The 15369-nt window shown below is 52.6% G+C and overlaps 1 protein-coding gene across 2 annotated transcripts in view; it reads right to left on the reverse strand.

Annotated features, from left to right (window-relative positions):
- Positions 1-15369, reverse strand: part of slu7 (SLU7 homolog, splicing factor) — a 74154-nt gene that overhangs the window by 30965 nt on the left and 27820 nt on the right. For both annotated transcript variants that reach the window (XM_072512076.1, XM_072512077.1), the window contains one exon: positions 4538-4606. In XM_072512076.1, coding sequence (XP_072368177.1) covers positions 4538-4606 — 69 coding nt within the window. The remainder of the gene's footprint in view (positions 1-4537; positions 4607-15369) is intronic.

A 15369-nucleotide genomic window follows, 5' to 3' on the forward strand; every position in this document is an offset into this window, starting at 1 on the left:
AAATACCTGAAGCTCCTCTCCGCCCTTTTTAGTGGGAGCTCGCCCATCCCACTCTTCTGGTCCCCTGGATGAACTACGAACAGCTCGCTCTTCCCCATATTGAGCTTGTACCCCGAAAAGTCCCCGGATTCCCCAAGAATCCTCATTACTTCCGGCATTCCTCCCACCGGGTCCGCCACATACAGCAGCAGGTCGTCCGCATAAAGCGACACCCTATGCTCCTCCCCACCCCGCACCAACCCCCTCCAGTTCCTCGACTCCCTCAGTGCCATAGCCAGGGGTTCAATCGCCAGTGCGAAGAGCAGGGGGGATAGGGGACACCCCTGTCTCGTCCCTCGGTGCAACCAAGTACTCGGGCCTCCTCCTGTTTGTGGCCACACTCGCCATCGGGACCTCATACAACAGCCTAACCCACCTGACAAACCCCTCCCCATACCCGAACCTCTTCAGCACCTCCCACAGGTACCCCCACTCTACCCTATCGAAGGCTTTCTCAGCGTCCATCGTCACCACTATCTCCGTCTCTCCCTCCCTCGCCAGCATCATGATAACGCTCAAAAGCCTCCGCGCATTCGCTTTCAACTCCCCTTCACAAACCCCGTCTGTTCTTCATGGATGATCTGCGGCACACAATCCTCAATCCTCGTGGCTAAGACCTTCGCCAGCACCTTGGCATCTACATTTAGCAAGGAAATCGGTCCGTGAGACCCACATTGCAGGGGATCCTTGTCCCACTTCAGGATCAAGATCAGTGCCCGGGTCATCGTCGGGGGCAAAGCCCCCCCCCCCCCCTCCCTTGCCTCATTAAGGTCCTGACTAACAGCGGGCCCAACAGGTCCATATATTTTTTATAGAATGCGACCGGGAAACCATCCGGCCCCGGTGCCTTCCCCACCTGCATGCTCCCTATCCCTTTGATCAGCTCCTCCAGCCCAATCGGGGCCCCCAATCCCGCCACCAGTCCCTCTTCCACCTTTGGAAACCTCAATTGGTCCAGGAAGCGGCCCATCCCTCCCTCCTCCCGTGGGGGCTCGGATCAGTACAATTCCTCGTAAAAGTCCCTGAAGTCCCCATTGATGCCAACTCCACACCGCACCACACTCCCTCCCCGGTCCTTAACTCCCCCGATCTCCCTAGCTGCGTCCCACTTCTGAAGCTGATGCGCCAGCATCCGGCTCGCCTTTTCCCCATACTCGTAGATCGCCCCCTGGGCCTTCCTCCACTGCACCTCCGCCTTCCTGGCGGTCACCAGGTTGAATTCGGCCTAGAGGCTACGCCTCTTCCTCAACAATCCTTCCTCAGGCTCCTCCGCATACCTCCTGTCTACCCTCACCATCTCCCCCACCAGCCTCTCCCTCTCCCCCCGCTCCTTGTGGGCCCTAATGGAGATCAGTTCACCCCTCACCACCGCCTTCAGTGCCTCCCATACCATCCCCACTCGGACCTCCCCGTTGTCGATGGTCTCCAAGTACCTCTCTGTACTTCCTCGGACCCGTTCGCTCACCTCCTCGCCCGCCAACAGCCCCACCTCCAAGCGCCACAGCGGGCACTGGTCCCTCTCCTCCCCCATCTCCAAGTCCACCCAATGCGGGGTGTGGTCCGAAATGGCTATTGCCGAATACTCAGTAACCTCTACTCTCGCTATCAGCTCCCTACTCAAAATGAAAAAGTCGATTCAGGAATAAGCCTGATGGACATGTGAGAAGAATGAAAATTCCCTAGCCCCCGGCCTTGCAAATCTCCAAGGGTCCACCCCTCCCATCTGGTCCATAAACCCCCTCAGCACTCTAGCTGCCGCCGGCTTCCTACCCATCCTAGACCTGAAGCGATCCAGTGCCGGATCCAGCACCATGTTAAAGTCTCCCCCCATTATCAGGCCCCCCACTTCCAGGTCTGGGATCCGACCCAACATACGCCACATAAAACCCGCATCGTCCTAGTGCGGGGCATACACATTGGCCAGTACCACCCTCTATCCCTGCAACTTACCACTTACCATTACGCACCTACCGCCATTATCTGCCACAATGCTCGACGCCTCGAATGACACCTTCTTTCCAACCAAGATCGCCACCCCTCGATTTTTGGCATCCAGCCCAGAGTGAAACACCTGACATACCCACCCTTTCCTCAATCTTACCTGGTCTGACACCTTCAGGTGTGTCTCCTGGAGCATAACCACATCCGCCTTGAGCCCCTTCAGGTGCGCGAACACGCGGGCCCGCTTAACCGGCCCATTCAGTCCCCTTACATTCCAGGTTATCAGCCGGATCAGGGCCCCCCCCCCTCCCCTGCCGACTAGCCATGACCCCTCCTCGGCCAGCCAGGCGCCCGCACCCCACACCCGGCCCGTTCCCCACAGCAACATACCCCCATCTCGACCCCCCCCCACTCGCTCCAGCTCCTTCTTGACCTTAGCAGCAGCAACTCGATTCTCTCCCCCCCCCGGGCTAGGACCCATCCTAACTGATTTACTCCCCCCATTGCACTTCCGCAAGTCAGCTGACTCCTGCTGACCCCGGCCACTCCCGCCTCTCCTTCGACTCCTCTCATTGTGTGGCACACCCTCCTCTCCCGTTCCCCATTCATAGGCTCTTCCCCTTCCGTTCTAAGCACGGGAAACAACCCTCGCTTCCCCGCCCCGGCCCCGCCACCTCCAATCTTCAGCACGAGAAAAAGTCCGCGCTTTCCACCTACCAGGCCCCGCTACCCGCCTCCAAGACCAACTCAACCAAAACAGTGCCCAACCCGCCCCATCCACCCTCACCGACCCAAAAGAGAAAAACACAGAGACAAAGAAACCCGGAGCAATGCAAAGGCCCCCCCCCACCTCGAAAAAAAAAACTTAACATATCAACCGCAGTCTCCAATCGCCCATCCCGACCCTCAATCTGTGTCCAACTTCTCGGCCTGAACAAAGCCCCACGCCTCCTCCGGAGAATCAAACTAATGGTGCCGGTCCTTGTAGGTAACCCGCAGTCGCGCCGGCTGCAACATGCCAAACTTCACCCCCTTCCTGTACAGCACCGCCTTCGCTCGACTGTACCCGGCCCTCCTCTTCACCACCTCCGCACTCCAGTCCTGGTATAGTCGAACCTCCGCGTTCTCCCACCTGCTGCTCCTCTCCTTCTTGGCCCACCTGAGCACACACTCCCGATCAGCGAACCGATGGAATCTCACCAGCACCGCCCACGGAGGCTCGTTAGCCTTGGGCCTCCTCACCAGCACTATAAGGGCCCCTTCCAGCTCCAGGGGCCCCTGGAAGGACCCCGCTCCCATCAGCGAGCTCAACATGGTGACCACATAGGCCCCCACGTCCGGCCCCTCCAGCCCCTCCGGGAGGCCCAGAATCCACAGATTTTTCCGCCTCGACCGATTCTCCATCTCCTCGAACCGCTCCTGCCATTTCTTGTGGAACGCCTCGTGCGCCTCCACCTTTACCACCAGGCCTAAGATCTCGTCCTCATTGTCAGAGATCTTTTATCGAGCCTCGCGGATCGCCACCCCCTGGGCCGTCTGTGTCTCCAGCAGCTTATCAATAGAAGCCTTCATCGGCTCTAGCAGGTCCGTTTTAATCTCTCTGAAGCAGCGCTGGATACCCTCCTGCTGGTCCTCCGCCCACTGCATCCACGCTGCCTGGTCTCCGCCCGCCGCCATTTTGTACTTCTTCCCTCGCACCTTCTTCGGGTCCACCACCACCTTTTCTGTCGCCTCGCTCCTAGTTGAAGCCATATACTGACGGGGAGCTGTTATAAACTCCTTCCCACACCGGGAAACGTCAAAAAAGTGCCGTTGGGGGCCCTGAAAAGAGCCCAAAAGTCAGTTTTTGCGGAAGCCGCCAAATGTGCATAGCCACAACCGGAAGTCCCTTGGTATTTAATCTGCCTGCTTTCTGACTCATCCTGGAACTCGTGTTCCACATGAATCCTGCCCCTCCCTCCTCCATCCGCAGCATATAATCCATCATATTTCTACCACCTCTCGAATTCTGAATAAGAGTCATGTTGGTCTCAAATGTTTAACTATGTTCCTCTCTCCACTGGTGCTGTCAGATCTGCTGAGTTTTTCCAGCACTTTGTTTTTAATTCAGATTTCCAGCATCTGCAGTATTTTGCTTTTTAGAAGCTATTTAAATCTGTTCCAGGAGCAGAACCCAACTAAAAGCTCTCAACGTTCCAAAGAACATGGGACTTCCAAGCTGATAACTTGTATGAAACTACTTTTTAAAAATCAGTTTGACCATACAATCTTGAAGCCACAAAGAGGTGATTCAAAAATACATGCTTTTCAAACCGAAGTGTGATTTGTTGTCAAAATACTGACGAGCTCTGTTCTGCAGGATGACCCAGGTTACAGGTCTATGAGGAATCCCTGTGTTAGTTTCTACATGTACAGTAGAGAAAAAAAATAACAATTTACAACATTCTATATTCCATTCCAATAATCTCTTTACAGTTTCAGCCCAGTCTTGAAGTGAGCACATTCAACTTTAAATACCATTACAGATATGGTACAACATCTCGGTCACTATACTCACCACATAGTCCACTAACTTCCCAGATGCTAGCTCTTCCTGCAGTTTCTGAGCCTTCAATGTTCTCTTGGCCTAAAAGACAGTTGACATTATTTAAATAACAGTGACAGAGCATTTCACTTTGAGTCCAATATGTCTTGCAGAATACTTGGTGTTTATCTTTCTAGGTACTTAAGTGCCGATATTTATTTTAATTATTATTACACGTCTGCAAAGTACTTTGGAATTTTTCTATAGTAAAAGGCACTTTTTAAATACAATTTTCTTTGAAGAGCAAATTTTCAGTCACTTCAGTTTGATACATACAAGAGTGCTTCCACCGACTTCCGGTTGCGGCGATGCCCAGCTAGGCCGCACGTTTCGGCGGCTCCAGCTCAAACGGACCTTCGGGCTCTTTTAAGAGCCCCAACGGGGAATTTTTTCACGACGAAACCCGGTGTGGGGTGAGCTAATAGGAAGTCCCCCCAACGAAAGAGAAAAATATCGGCGGCTACATCGAGAAGAATACTCGAAGATAGGGACAGGAGGGAAAAAGAAGCAAGATGGCAGCAGAGAAAGCCCAGGTGACATGGGGGCCCGATCAAGACGAATTCTTAAGACGGTGTGTGGAGCTACTTAAGAAGGAGGTGCTGACCCCGATGCTACAGGCAATTGAGGGGCTTAAGGAGGCACAAAGGACCCAGGAGACAGAGCTCCGCGTGGTGGAGCAGAAGGTGACGGATAATGAAGACGGGATCCTGGGCCTGGCGGTCAAAACACAGACGCACGAGGCTCTCCACAAAAAGTGCATTGAAAGGATTGAGGCCCTAGAAAACAGAGCACGAAGGAAGAACCTTCGGATCCTGGGTCTCCCTGAGGGAGTGGAAGGAGCGGACTGCGGGGCTTACGTGAGCACGATGCTAAGCTCGCTGATGGGAGCTGAGGCCCCTTCGGGCCCCTTAGAAGTGGAGGGGGCTCATCGGGTCCCTGCGAGGAGACCAAAGGCGGGCAAACCACCTAGGGCGACAATCGTGCGATTTCACCGCTTTAATGATAGAGAAGTGGTTCTGAGATGGGCCAAAAAGGTACGGAGTAGTAGATGGGAGAATGCGGTGGTACGGGTGTACCAGGATTGGAGTGCGGAGGTGGCGAGAAGGAGGGCGAGTTTTAATCGAGCCAAGGAGGTGTTACACAAGAAGAAGGTGAAGTTCGGGATGCTGCAGCCGGCGCGACTATGGGTCACGTACCAGGAGAGACATCACTACTTCGACACGGCGGAAGAAGCATGGACCTTTATTAAAGACAAGAAATTGGATCGGAACTGAGGGACTGATATTAGAGGGAAACGTCACTGTCGATGTATATAGATATGTAAATTGGGAAGGGGGGACACACTAAGAAATATGGGCGCCGGTGGGGGGGGAAAGAAGAGACATAGGCGGAGGATGAGGAATGGGAGTGGGGCGGGAGAGGGAGCTGCGTCACAAGGGGCGGGGCAGCTACAGAGAATAGGGAGCCTACTGTCCTTGTTCCCGCGCCAGAAAGATGATGGCGGGAACATAGGCGCAAGGTAGATGGGGGTTCCCCACATGGGGGGGGGTCAAGGAGTGAGCGGGAGAAGCCGGGGTCAGTTGAAGTCAGCTGACTTGCGGAAGTAATATGGGGGGAGCAATCACGCTAGATGGGGATAACTGGGTTGCTGCTGCAGAAATCAAAGAGGAACTGACTAAAGAAAGGGTGGTCGGGGCTGGAATGCGCCACCTAGGGAACGAGTGGGAGCGCAGAATCAGGACGTGGGACTGGCCTAGAGAGGGTGATGGCTAGTCGACACGGGAAGGGGGCAGGTAGCCCCCCAGTGCGGCTGATCACGTGGAACGTGAGAGGCCTAAATGGACCAATTAAAAGGGCCCGAGTGTTCGCGCACTTGAAAGGATTGAGGGCAGACGTGGCTATGCTCCAGGAGACGCACCTGAAGGTGGCGGACCAAGTTAGGTTAAGGAAAGGATGGGTGGGACAGGTGTTCCATTCAGGGCTGGATGCAAAGAATAGAGGGGTGGCCATACTGGTGGGGAAACGGGTATCATTCGAAGCAAGGAGCATTGTAGCAGATAGTGGAGGCAGATATGTGATGGTGAGTGGCAGGCTGGAGGGAATGGAGGTCGTGTTGGTTAACGTATATGCCCCAAATTGGGATGATGCGGGATTCATGAAGCGGATGCTGGGACATATACCGGACCTGGAGGTAGGAAACCTGATAATGGGGGGAGACTTCAACACCGTGCTGGACCCAGGGTTAGACAGATCCAGATCTAAGACTGGAAGAAGGCCGGTAGCGGCCAAGGTGCTTAAGGAGTTTATGGACCAAATGGGGGGAGTGGATCCATGGCGATTTGTTAGACCGAAGGCCAAGGAGTTCTCCTTCTTCTCCCATGTTCATAAGGTGTACTCCCGGATAGATTTTTTTTGTTTTGGGAAGGTCGTTGATCTCGAGGGTGGAGGAAACTGAGTATTCAGCCATAGCTATCTCGGATCATGCCCCACATTGGGTGGACCTGGAACTAGGAGAGGAGAGGGAGCAGCGTGCACTCTGGCGATTAGATGTGGGATTGCTGGCGGATGAGGGAGTCTGTGGAAGAGTGCGGGGATGTATCGAGAGATACCTGGAGGCCAATGACGACGGGGAGGTCCGAGTGGGAGTAGCATGGGAAGCACTTCAGGCGATGGTCAGAGGAGAGCTGATCTCCATCAGGGCCCACAAAGGGAAAACAGAGGCCAAGGAAAGGGAAAGATTACTGGGGGAGATCTTAAGGGTGGATAAAGAATATGCGGAGACCCCGGAGGAGGGACTGTACAGGGAGAGACGACGACTCCAGACGGAGTTCGACCTTCTGACCACCAGGAGGGCGGAGGTGCTGTGGAGGAAGGCACAGGGGATGAGGTATGAATATGGGGAAAAGGCTAGTCGCCTGTTGGCTCATCAGCTGCGAAAGAGGACAGCGGCGAGGGAGATAGGGGGAATTAGAGACGAAACGGGAGCTACGGTGCGGAGAGTAGGGAAGATAAACGGGGTGTTTAAGACCTTTTACGAAAGACTTTATAGGTCCCAACCCCCGGAGGGAAAAGAGGAGATGCGGCAGTTTTTGGACCAATTAAGGTTCCCGAGGGTGGAGGAGCAGGAGGTGGAAGGCCTGGGGGCACCAATTGGGGTGGACGAGGTTACCAAGGGGCTGGGGAACATGCAGGCAGGGAAGGCCCCGGGACCAGATGGGTTCCCGGTGGAATTTTATAGAAAATACGTGGACCTGCTGGCCCCGCTGTTGGTGAGGACTTTTAACGAGGCCAGGGAAGGGGGGACTCTACCCCCGACAATGTCGGAGGCGACGATATCGCTAATTTTGAAGCGGGATAAAGATCCGCTGCAGTGCGGGTCCTATAGGCCTATTTCACTACTAAATGTGGACGCCAAATTGCTAGCAAAGGTGCTGGCATCGAGGATAGAGGACTGTGTCCCGGGGGTGGTGCACGAAGACCAGACAGGATTCGTAAAGGGGAGACAACTAAATGTCAACGTGCGACGGCTATTGGGGGTGGTAATGATGCCCCCAGTAGAGGGGGAGGCAGAGATAGTGGCGGCAATGGATGCAGAGAAGGCATTTGACAGGGTGGAGTGGGAGTATCTATGGGAGGTGTTGAGGAGGTTTGGGTTCGGAGACGGGTTTGTTAGCTGGGCCAAACTCCTCTATGGGGCCCCAACGGCAAGTGTGGTCACGGGTCGGCAAAGATCGGAGTATTTCCGACTATACAGGGGAACAAGACAGGGATGCCCGCTATCTCCATTACTGTTCGCGTTGGCAATTGAACCACTGGCCATGGCGCTGAGAGACTCCAGAAATTGGAGAGGGGTGATTAGAGGGGGAGAAGAACACCGAGTGTCACTCTATGCGGATGACCTACTGTTGTAGTGGGGGGGGATGACCCAGTGGGGGGGATGACAGAGGTCATGCAGATATTGAGGGAGTTCGGAGATTTCTCGGGATATAGGCTTAACATGGGAAAGAGTGAACTTTTCGTGATACACCCTGGGGACCAGAGTAGAGGGATAGATGGCCTGCCTTTAAGGAAAGTGGAAAGAAACTTTCGATACCTGGGGATTCAGATAGCCAGGAGCTGGGGAACCTTGCACAGACTTAATCTGACACGACTGGTGGAACAAATGGAAGAGGGCTTCAAGAGGTGGGACATGCAGCCAGTGTCACTGGCGGGCAGAGTGCAGGCAATTAAGATGATGGTCCTCCCGAGGTTCCTATTTGTATTCCAATGTCTCCCGATACTGATCACTAAGGCCTTCTTTAAAAAAATAGACAGGAGCATCACGAGCTTCGTGTGGGCAGGGAAAGTTCCGAGGGCAAGGAGGGGGTTCTTACAACGTAGCAGAGACAGAGGGGGACTGGCGCTGCCGAATATGGGCGACTACTATTGGGCCGCCAATGTGGCGATGATCCGTAAATGGATGATAGAGGGAGAGGGAGCGGCGTGGAAAAGACTAGCGAGAAAGTCCTGTAAAGGGACGAGTCTAGAGGCGCCACTACCATTCTCACCAAAAAAATTTACCACGAACCCAGTGGTGGCGGCAACATTAAATATCTGGGGGCAATGGAGGTGACAGAGAGGTGTGCTGGGAGCCCTGGTGGGGTCCCCAATTAGGAACAACCATAGGTTTGCCCCAGGGAGGATGGATGGAGGATTCCAGAGCTGGCGCCAGTTGGGAATTAGGAGGGTGGGAGATTTATTTATAGACGGGACGTTTGCGAGCTTGGGAGCGCTGGAGGAAAAGTATAAGCTGCCCCGGGGAAATTTCTTTCGGTATATGCAGGTGAGGGCGTTCACAAGACAACAGGTGAGGGAATTTCCATTGCTCCCGACACAGGGGATCCAGGATAGAATGCTTTCGGGGGTGTGGGTCGGGGAGGGCAAGGTGTCAGAGATATACCGAGAGATGAGAGAAGAGGGGGAGGAGCTGGTGGGCAAACTGAAAGGAAAGTGGGAAGAAGAGCTCGGGGAGGAGATAGAGGAGGGTCTGTGGGCTGATGCCCTAAGCAGGGTAAATTCCTCTTCCTCGTGTGCCAGGCTTAGCCTGATTCAATTTAAGGTGCTACATAGAGCACACATAACGGGAGCAAGGTTGAGCAGGTTCTTCGGAGTGGAGGGCAAGTGTGGGAGGTGCGGCGGAAGCCCGGCAAACCACACACACATGTTTTGGTTGTGCCCGGCACTGGAGGGGTATTGGAGGGGAGTGACGGGTGTGATCTCGAAGGTGGTGAAGGTCCGGGTCAAACCAGGCTGGGGGTTAGCTTTATTTGGAGTTGCGGATGAGCCGGGAGTGCAGGAGGCGAAAGAGGCCGATGTCGTGGCCTTTGCGTCCCTAGTAGCCCAGCGTAGGATTTTACTCATGTGGAAGGAAGCGAAACCCCCGGACTGGAGGCCTGGATAAACGATATGGCGGGGTTCATAAAACTGGAGCAGATTAAGTTTGCACTGAGAGGATCGGCTCAAGGGTTCACCAGAAGGTGGCAACCATTCCTCGACTACCTAGCGGAACGTTAGAGGGAAGATAGATGGCCAGCAGCAGCAACCCAGGGGGGAGGAGGAGGGGGGGGGGGGGGGGAAGTTTCATTGTATGTTAATTGGTTAGTTTACCATGTTAGTTAGTTACTCTTTATTAGACTGTAGTTATCATGTTACATGTACTGTTAAATTTTCTTTATGTTTGACGTGTAAGGGGAAAAAAATTGTGAATGAAAAATTTCAATAAAATATATTTAAAAAAAAAAGAGTGCTTCCAACATCAAACCCACCATACACAGCTATTTTACATCTTTCTGTGATCTCTCAGCGCTTTAACTAATTGAATCATGGTTTTCGATCCTGTTAATAACCTTACTCGAAACATATAGTCGTACATTATGTACAAAATCCCATTAGCCAAACACATTTACTGCTATTTATTCTAAAGAAAAAATCAACTCTCATTAAATGCTGCAAGATCTCTTATGTAATTTGGTGCACTGTTTAAAGAGCTGGTATTACAATGAATTATTCAACCTCTATTTTTTATTGAAACAAAAAGAAATCTTGGGCTTAGGGTAATTGGTAATCTTTTAAGATATTAGGTCTCAACTGGATGAAGCGATCTCTCCAGGAGGGAGGTCATAACCATTCACTTCCTAGTTCTGTACTGGAAAGCATTGGCTCCAGTTATAGGATCTAAAACAGAGCTTTTCAGTTTTATGAGCAGCTCACTTCAACAATTCAAAAGTGAAAGACTCTTTTGTGTGTGTGCGTGCGTGTCCGCACGTGCTGGGGAGAATGGCTACAAGTTCTCTCCTAGAGATAACTTAATCTAGTGGAGTTCCAATATCTTAATATCTTCAAGGATCACCAAGCTCATTGATCTTTTTATTTCAATCAAAGTTAGGTAAGGATTTTAAAGATGAGGTTTCACCGGGAATGCCTCGGTCTTGCCCAGGTTGAGTTTGTAGCCTGAGAAGCTCTAACTCTTCCAGGAGCTTCATGATTGCTTTCAGGCCGTTCTGTGGGTCCGAGACATAGATAAGCAGAGTGAGACTCTGTGCTCTCTGCCCCTTCTTCGGATGCCCTTCCAGCCTTTTGCGTCTCACAGAGCGATCACCAGGAGTTTGATTGCCAGGGCGAACAGGAGCAGGGACAGTGGGCAGCCCTGCCTTGTGTCTCTGTGTATCTGGAAATATTCAGATCTGGTGGTGTTGGTCCGAACGCTCACCTTGGGGGCATTGTATAAGAGTTTCACCGACGAGGTGAACCCCGTCCCTCACCCAAACCACTCCAGTACCTTAACGAGATACTTCCATTCGACTCTGTTGAAGGCCTTTTCTGCGTCCAGGGAGACGATCACTCTGGTGTTCTCTCCCCGAATGGGGTCATTATTATATTCAACAGCCGCCTGAGGTTCGCAGTCAGCTGCCTACCCTTGAAAAAGCCTGTCTGGTCCCCCGGCACACAGTTCTCCAGTCTCTTAGCCAGGAGTTTCACGAGTATCTTCACGTCCACATTGAGCAGAGAAATGGCTCTGTATGATCCGTATTCTATTGGGTTTTTGTCTTTTTTGGGAATCAACAATATCATTGCCTGTGTTAGCGTTTGAGGCAGGGTGCCCCTTGCTAGCGAGTCTGCGAACATGTCCCGTGGGTGTGGGGCCAGGGCTGGTGTGAATTTTTCATAGAAGTCTGCCGGGAACCCATCGGGTCCTGACGCCTTCCTCGACTGGATGGAACTGATGCTCTCCATGATCTTTCCCAATCTTATTGGTGCTTCCAGCTCCCCTCGCCTATCCGTCCCCACGACTGGCATGTCCAGTCCATCGAGGGACCGTTTCACCCCCGCATTCCCGTCGGGGGGTTCGGAGGTATACAGTCCTCGGTAGAAGGTCTCAATTTCTCGGTTGACCTCTTTTTGCTCGGTTACCAGACGGCCTCTGCTATTCTTCACCTGTGCGGTCTCCCTCGTGGCTGCCTGCTTTCTCAGCTGGTGAGTCAGTAGGCGTCTAGTCTTTGCTCCGTGTTCACAGAAGGTTCCCCGTATCTGACCGATTTGATGCACTGCTTTCCTGGTGGATAGCAGGTTAAAGTCCATTTGTAGCTTTTTCCTCTCCACCAGAAACTCTACGGTCCGGACCTTGGAGTACTTTCTGTCGACCTCCAGAATGGAGTCAATCAGTTGTTCCCGGTCTCTACATGCCTTGTAGGCTGTAATCTCTCCCATAATCACAGTCTTCAGTGCCTCCCAGACGTGAAAAGTGAGACCTCCCCGTTCTGGTTATTAGTAACATGGCCTATGGCCTGTGATGTTTTCTGGCCAAGAGCTCAGTGTCCAACCTCCATGTGCGGCATTGGGCATGGCCCGTCTCCAACCTCACATCCATGTAATGTGGAGCGTGGTCAGAGATGACTATCACAGAGTATTCCGCTCTTACTATTTCTGGAAGCACTGGTTTCCCTACAGCAAAGAAGACTATCCATGAGCGTATTTTGTGCATCGGCAAAAAGAACCGGCAGTGAACCGCCATGGGTTCCATGAATGCTCCCTGTTACCTAGCCATACCTGTCCTTTTCCCTGATTTGGGGCTCAATCAGTCCCTCAGTAGGTCCTGTACACAATTGGAGTCGGCTTCCATGATCAGTCAGTGTGTGTCGATGTCGGGGATTTCCGCGATGGTCTTTTTTATTAAATCTGTGTCGTCCCAGTTGGGAGCGTACACGTTTACCAGAACTACCGGTGCCCTGTCAAGAACACCACTGGACCATGATGTACCGTCCCCCTGGGTCCGTGACCAGCCCTGTCGCTGTAAACACCGTCCCTTACTAATCAGTATAGCTACTCCCCTAACCCTCGTCCCGTAACATGAAAGGTACGTCTGCCCCACCCAGCCCTTCCTTACCCGCAGTCAGTCTTTCTCCCTCAGGTGTGTCTCCTGCAGGAGGACTATGTTGGCTTTCAAACTTCTAAAATGGGCGAAAATTCTGGATCTTTTCACTGGGCCGTTAAGTCCCCTGGTATTCCAGGTGATAATCCTAGTGGGGGATTTTGTCCCCCCTTCTTCTGGGATCAACCATACTTATCTGGTGGACGTGCCCCTGCAGTCCGGAGTTTCCCTTTGTTAGGGGGCCATCCAAAATGGCCATGGTCACCGTTCTCTGGCCACAAGGCCAGCCCCCCCTTCGCTCCAGGTTTCCGTGTGTCCAGGGAGAACTCAACATGGCCGCCAAACGCAATGCAAGTGCACCCCTACACTCCAGGGTCTCCCTTTGTTTAGGGACCCTCCAAAGTGGCTGCTTGCAGCGCCATTTTATTTCCTCATCGCGTTCTTTACCTGCCAAAGCCAATCCAAAAACGAACCCTTTCTTCCCATCCTGTTCCTTTTCTCCCCGCCCCTCCCCTCCTGTTTCCCCCCCCCCCCTCCCCCCCCATGCGTTCCCCTTCCATGTCCCTGTGTCCCCTCCCCGGCCAGACCCCCCCCCACCCCCTGACCTGCCGTCAGGTGCGCCGCGGCCCCCTTTGCTGCCTGTCTTCCCATGCTAGCTATCCCTGCTGGTATGGTGGCCCCACTCTCAGAGCAGATCTAGCCCATAACTTACGCCCGCTGACTGTCCGGTTTCTCTTCCTCACCCTCACCTGCATTCCCCTATCCTCTCCCTTCCCTGTGACTCAGTCTTTTTGATCAGAGTGAGGCAGCACAGTCCCGTGCAAACATATCGAATGTCCAATAAGTCTCTATCTCTTTAACAATCCTCCTCTGATCTGCCTTCATCACTGCTTCACCTGCTCCTTGTCCAGGCCGTTGGTCCACATGATTTTGTTTGCCTCCACCGGGGTGTTAAAATAGTGCTCGTCGTTCTGGTACATGACTCAGATCCTCGCTGGGAACAGCACACTGGATCGCTCCCTATTCTTTACAAGGCCTATTTTGCTTGATTACACTTGGCCCTATGTTTTGCCAGGTCTGTCTTTATAAATTTGGATTTTGTGCCCTTCCCAGGTACTCACCCCACTCAGGATTCTCACGATCCTGGTATCAGTGCAGCTTCGCGGTGACTCCCCTCAGATGCTCCACCGCCTTATGTTTCAGTCTGAGTGACCTGTGTGCCCTGTCGAGCTCTGGGGGCTGGGGAAGCTGTCTCTCCCGACAAGGTTGTCCAGCATTTGGGCAACGTAGCCCGTCAGGTCTCAATACCTTCTTTCTGGCAGGCCCACAATCCGAATGCTCTATCATCGGGACCCGTTTTCTTCGTCCTCGACTTTCCCCTTTATATTTTTTTGGGCCGCCACCAACCTTTTAACTTCTGCTTCCAGGGTGACTGTCCTGTCGCTCTGGTCCCTCAAGGCTTTCTCTAGGTTGTGGATTGTCCTTTCCTGCGCTTCCATCATCTTCCCCAACTTGATCGTTTTTTGTATGGTGACTATCGTTTCCGTCACCTGGATTTCAATCCTGATCGCCTCTTGCATGGTTGTCAGCTACTTCATGAGGAAAGTCTTCCATCCATCCCCAGTTGGCTGGGGGGAGGGGCGGGGTGACACGCTGATGCTCAGGTCATCATCCTCTCTCTCTCTCTCTCTCTCTCAGGTGGTCAGGGGCCCCTCGCCTCATGTGTCCGCCGGCTCGACCACCTGCTGCTCGTGGCCCTTTCCGCCACTTCTGCTGTTACTTCGACCCCTCGAGCTCCTGTTTGCTGGGATTTTGTTGTTGATCTTTCCTTCTCAAATTGCCTTAGAATGTTCGGGCAAAATTCACCTAAAAGCACCTATTTGGTTCTGGTCTGGAAGTGAGCCACTTGATGAGTGTTCATTCAGCACATCACCGTCACCACAAAATAACTTAAAGTTGCAAGACTACCACAATTTCCTTATATTTAACAGATCTCCTCAAAATTGCTGAAGCCACAGCCATAATTTCCTTAAACAGTACTTCCCACAATAGTCCAGACTTTAAAATAAATAGAGTACCCCTAGATCTTTTTAATTACCGACGCTGCTAGACATCTGTCCTTCCCTAGTCTGTCCTACGTGTGGCTCCAGACCCACATCAATGTGGTTGACTCTTATCTGCCTCAAGGGCAATTAGGGACGGGCAATAAATGCTGGCCCAGTCAGCGACACCCCCGTCCCATGAACAAATAAAATAAAACCCTCCAGTCAGTCACACCCACACAACTGACTGCACTAAAAAAGCAAATTAATGTCATGTACAATATTTCTGGAAACTCTATTTTAGAATTAACAAAGAGAACGCTGGGGCAGCACAGTTTAAACACTGCAAGAGATCT

The sequence above is a fragment of the Scyliorhinus torazame genome, chromosome 7 (assembly GCF_047496885.1).
Source record: "Scyliorhinus torazame isolate Kashiwa2021f chromosome 7, sScyTor2.1, whole genome shotgun sequence".
Taxonomy (NCBI): domain Eukaryota; kingdom Metazoa; phylum Chordata; class Chondrichthyes; order Carcharhiniformes; family Scyliorhinidae; genus Scyliorhinus; species Scyliorhinus torazame.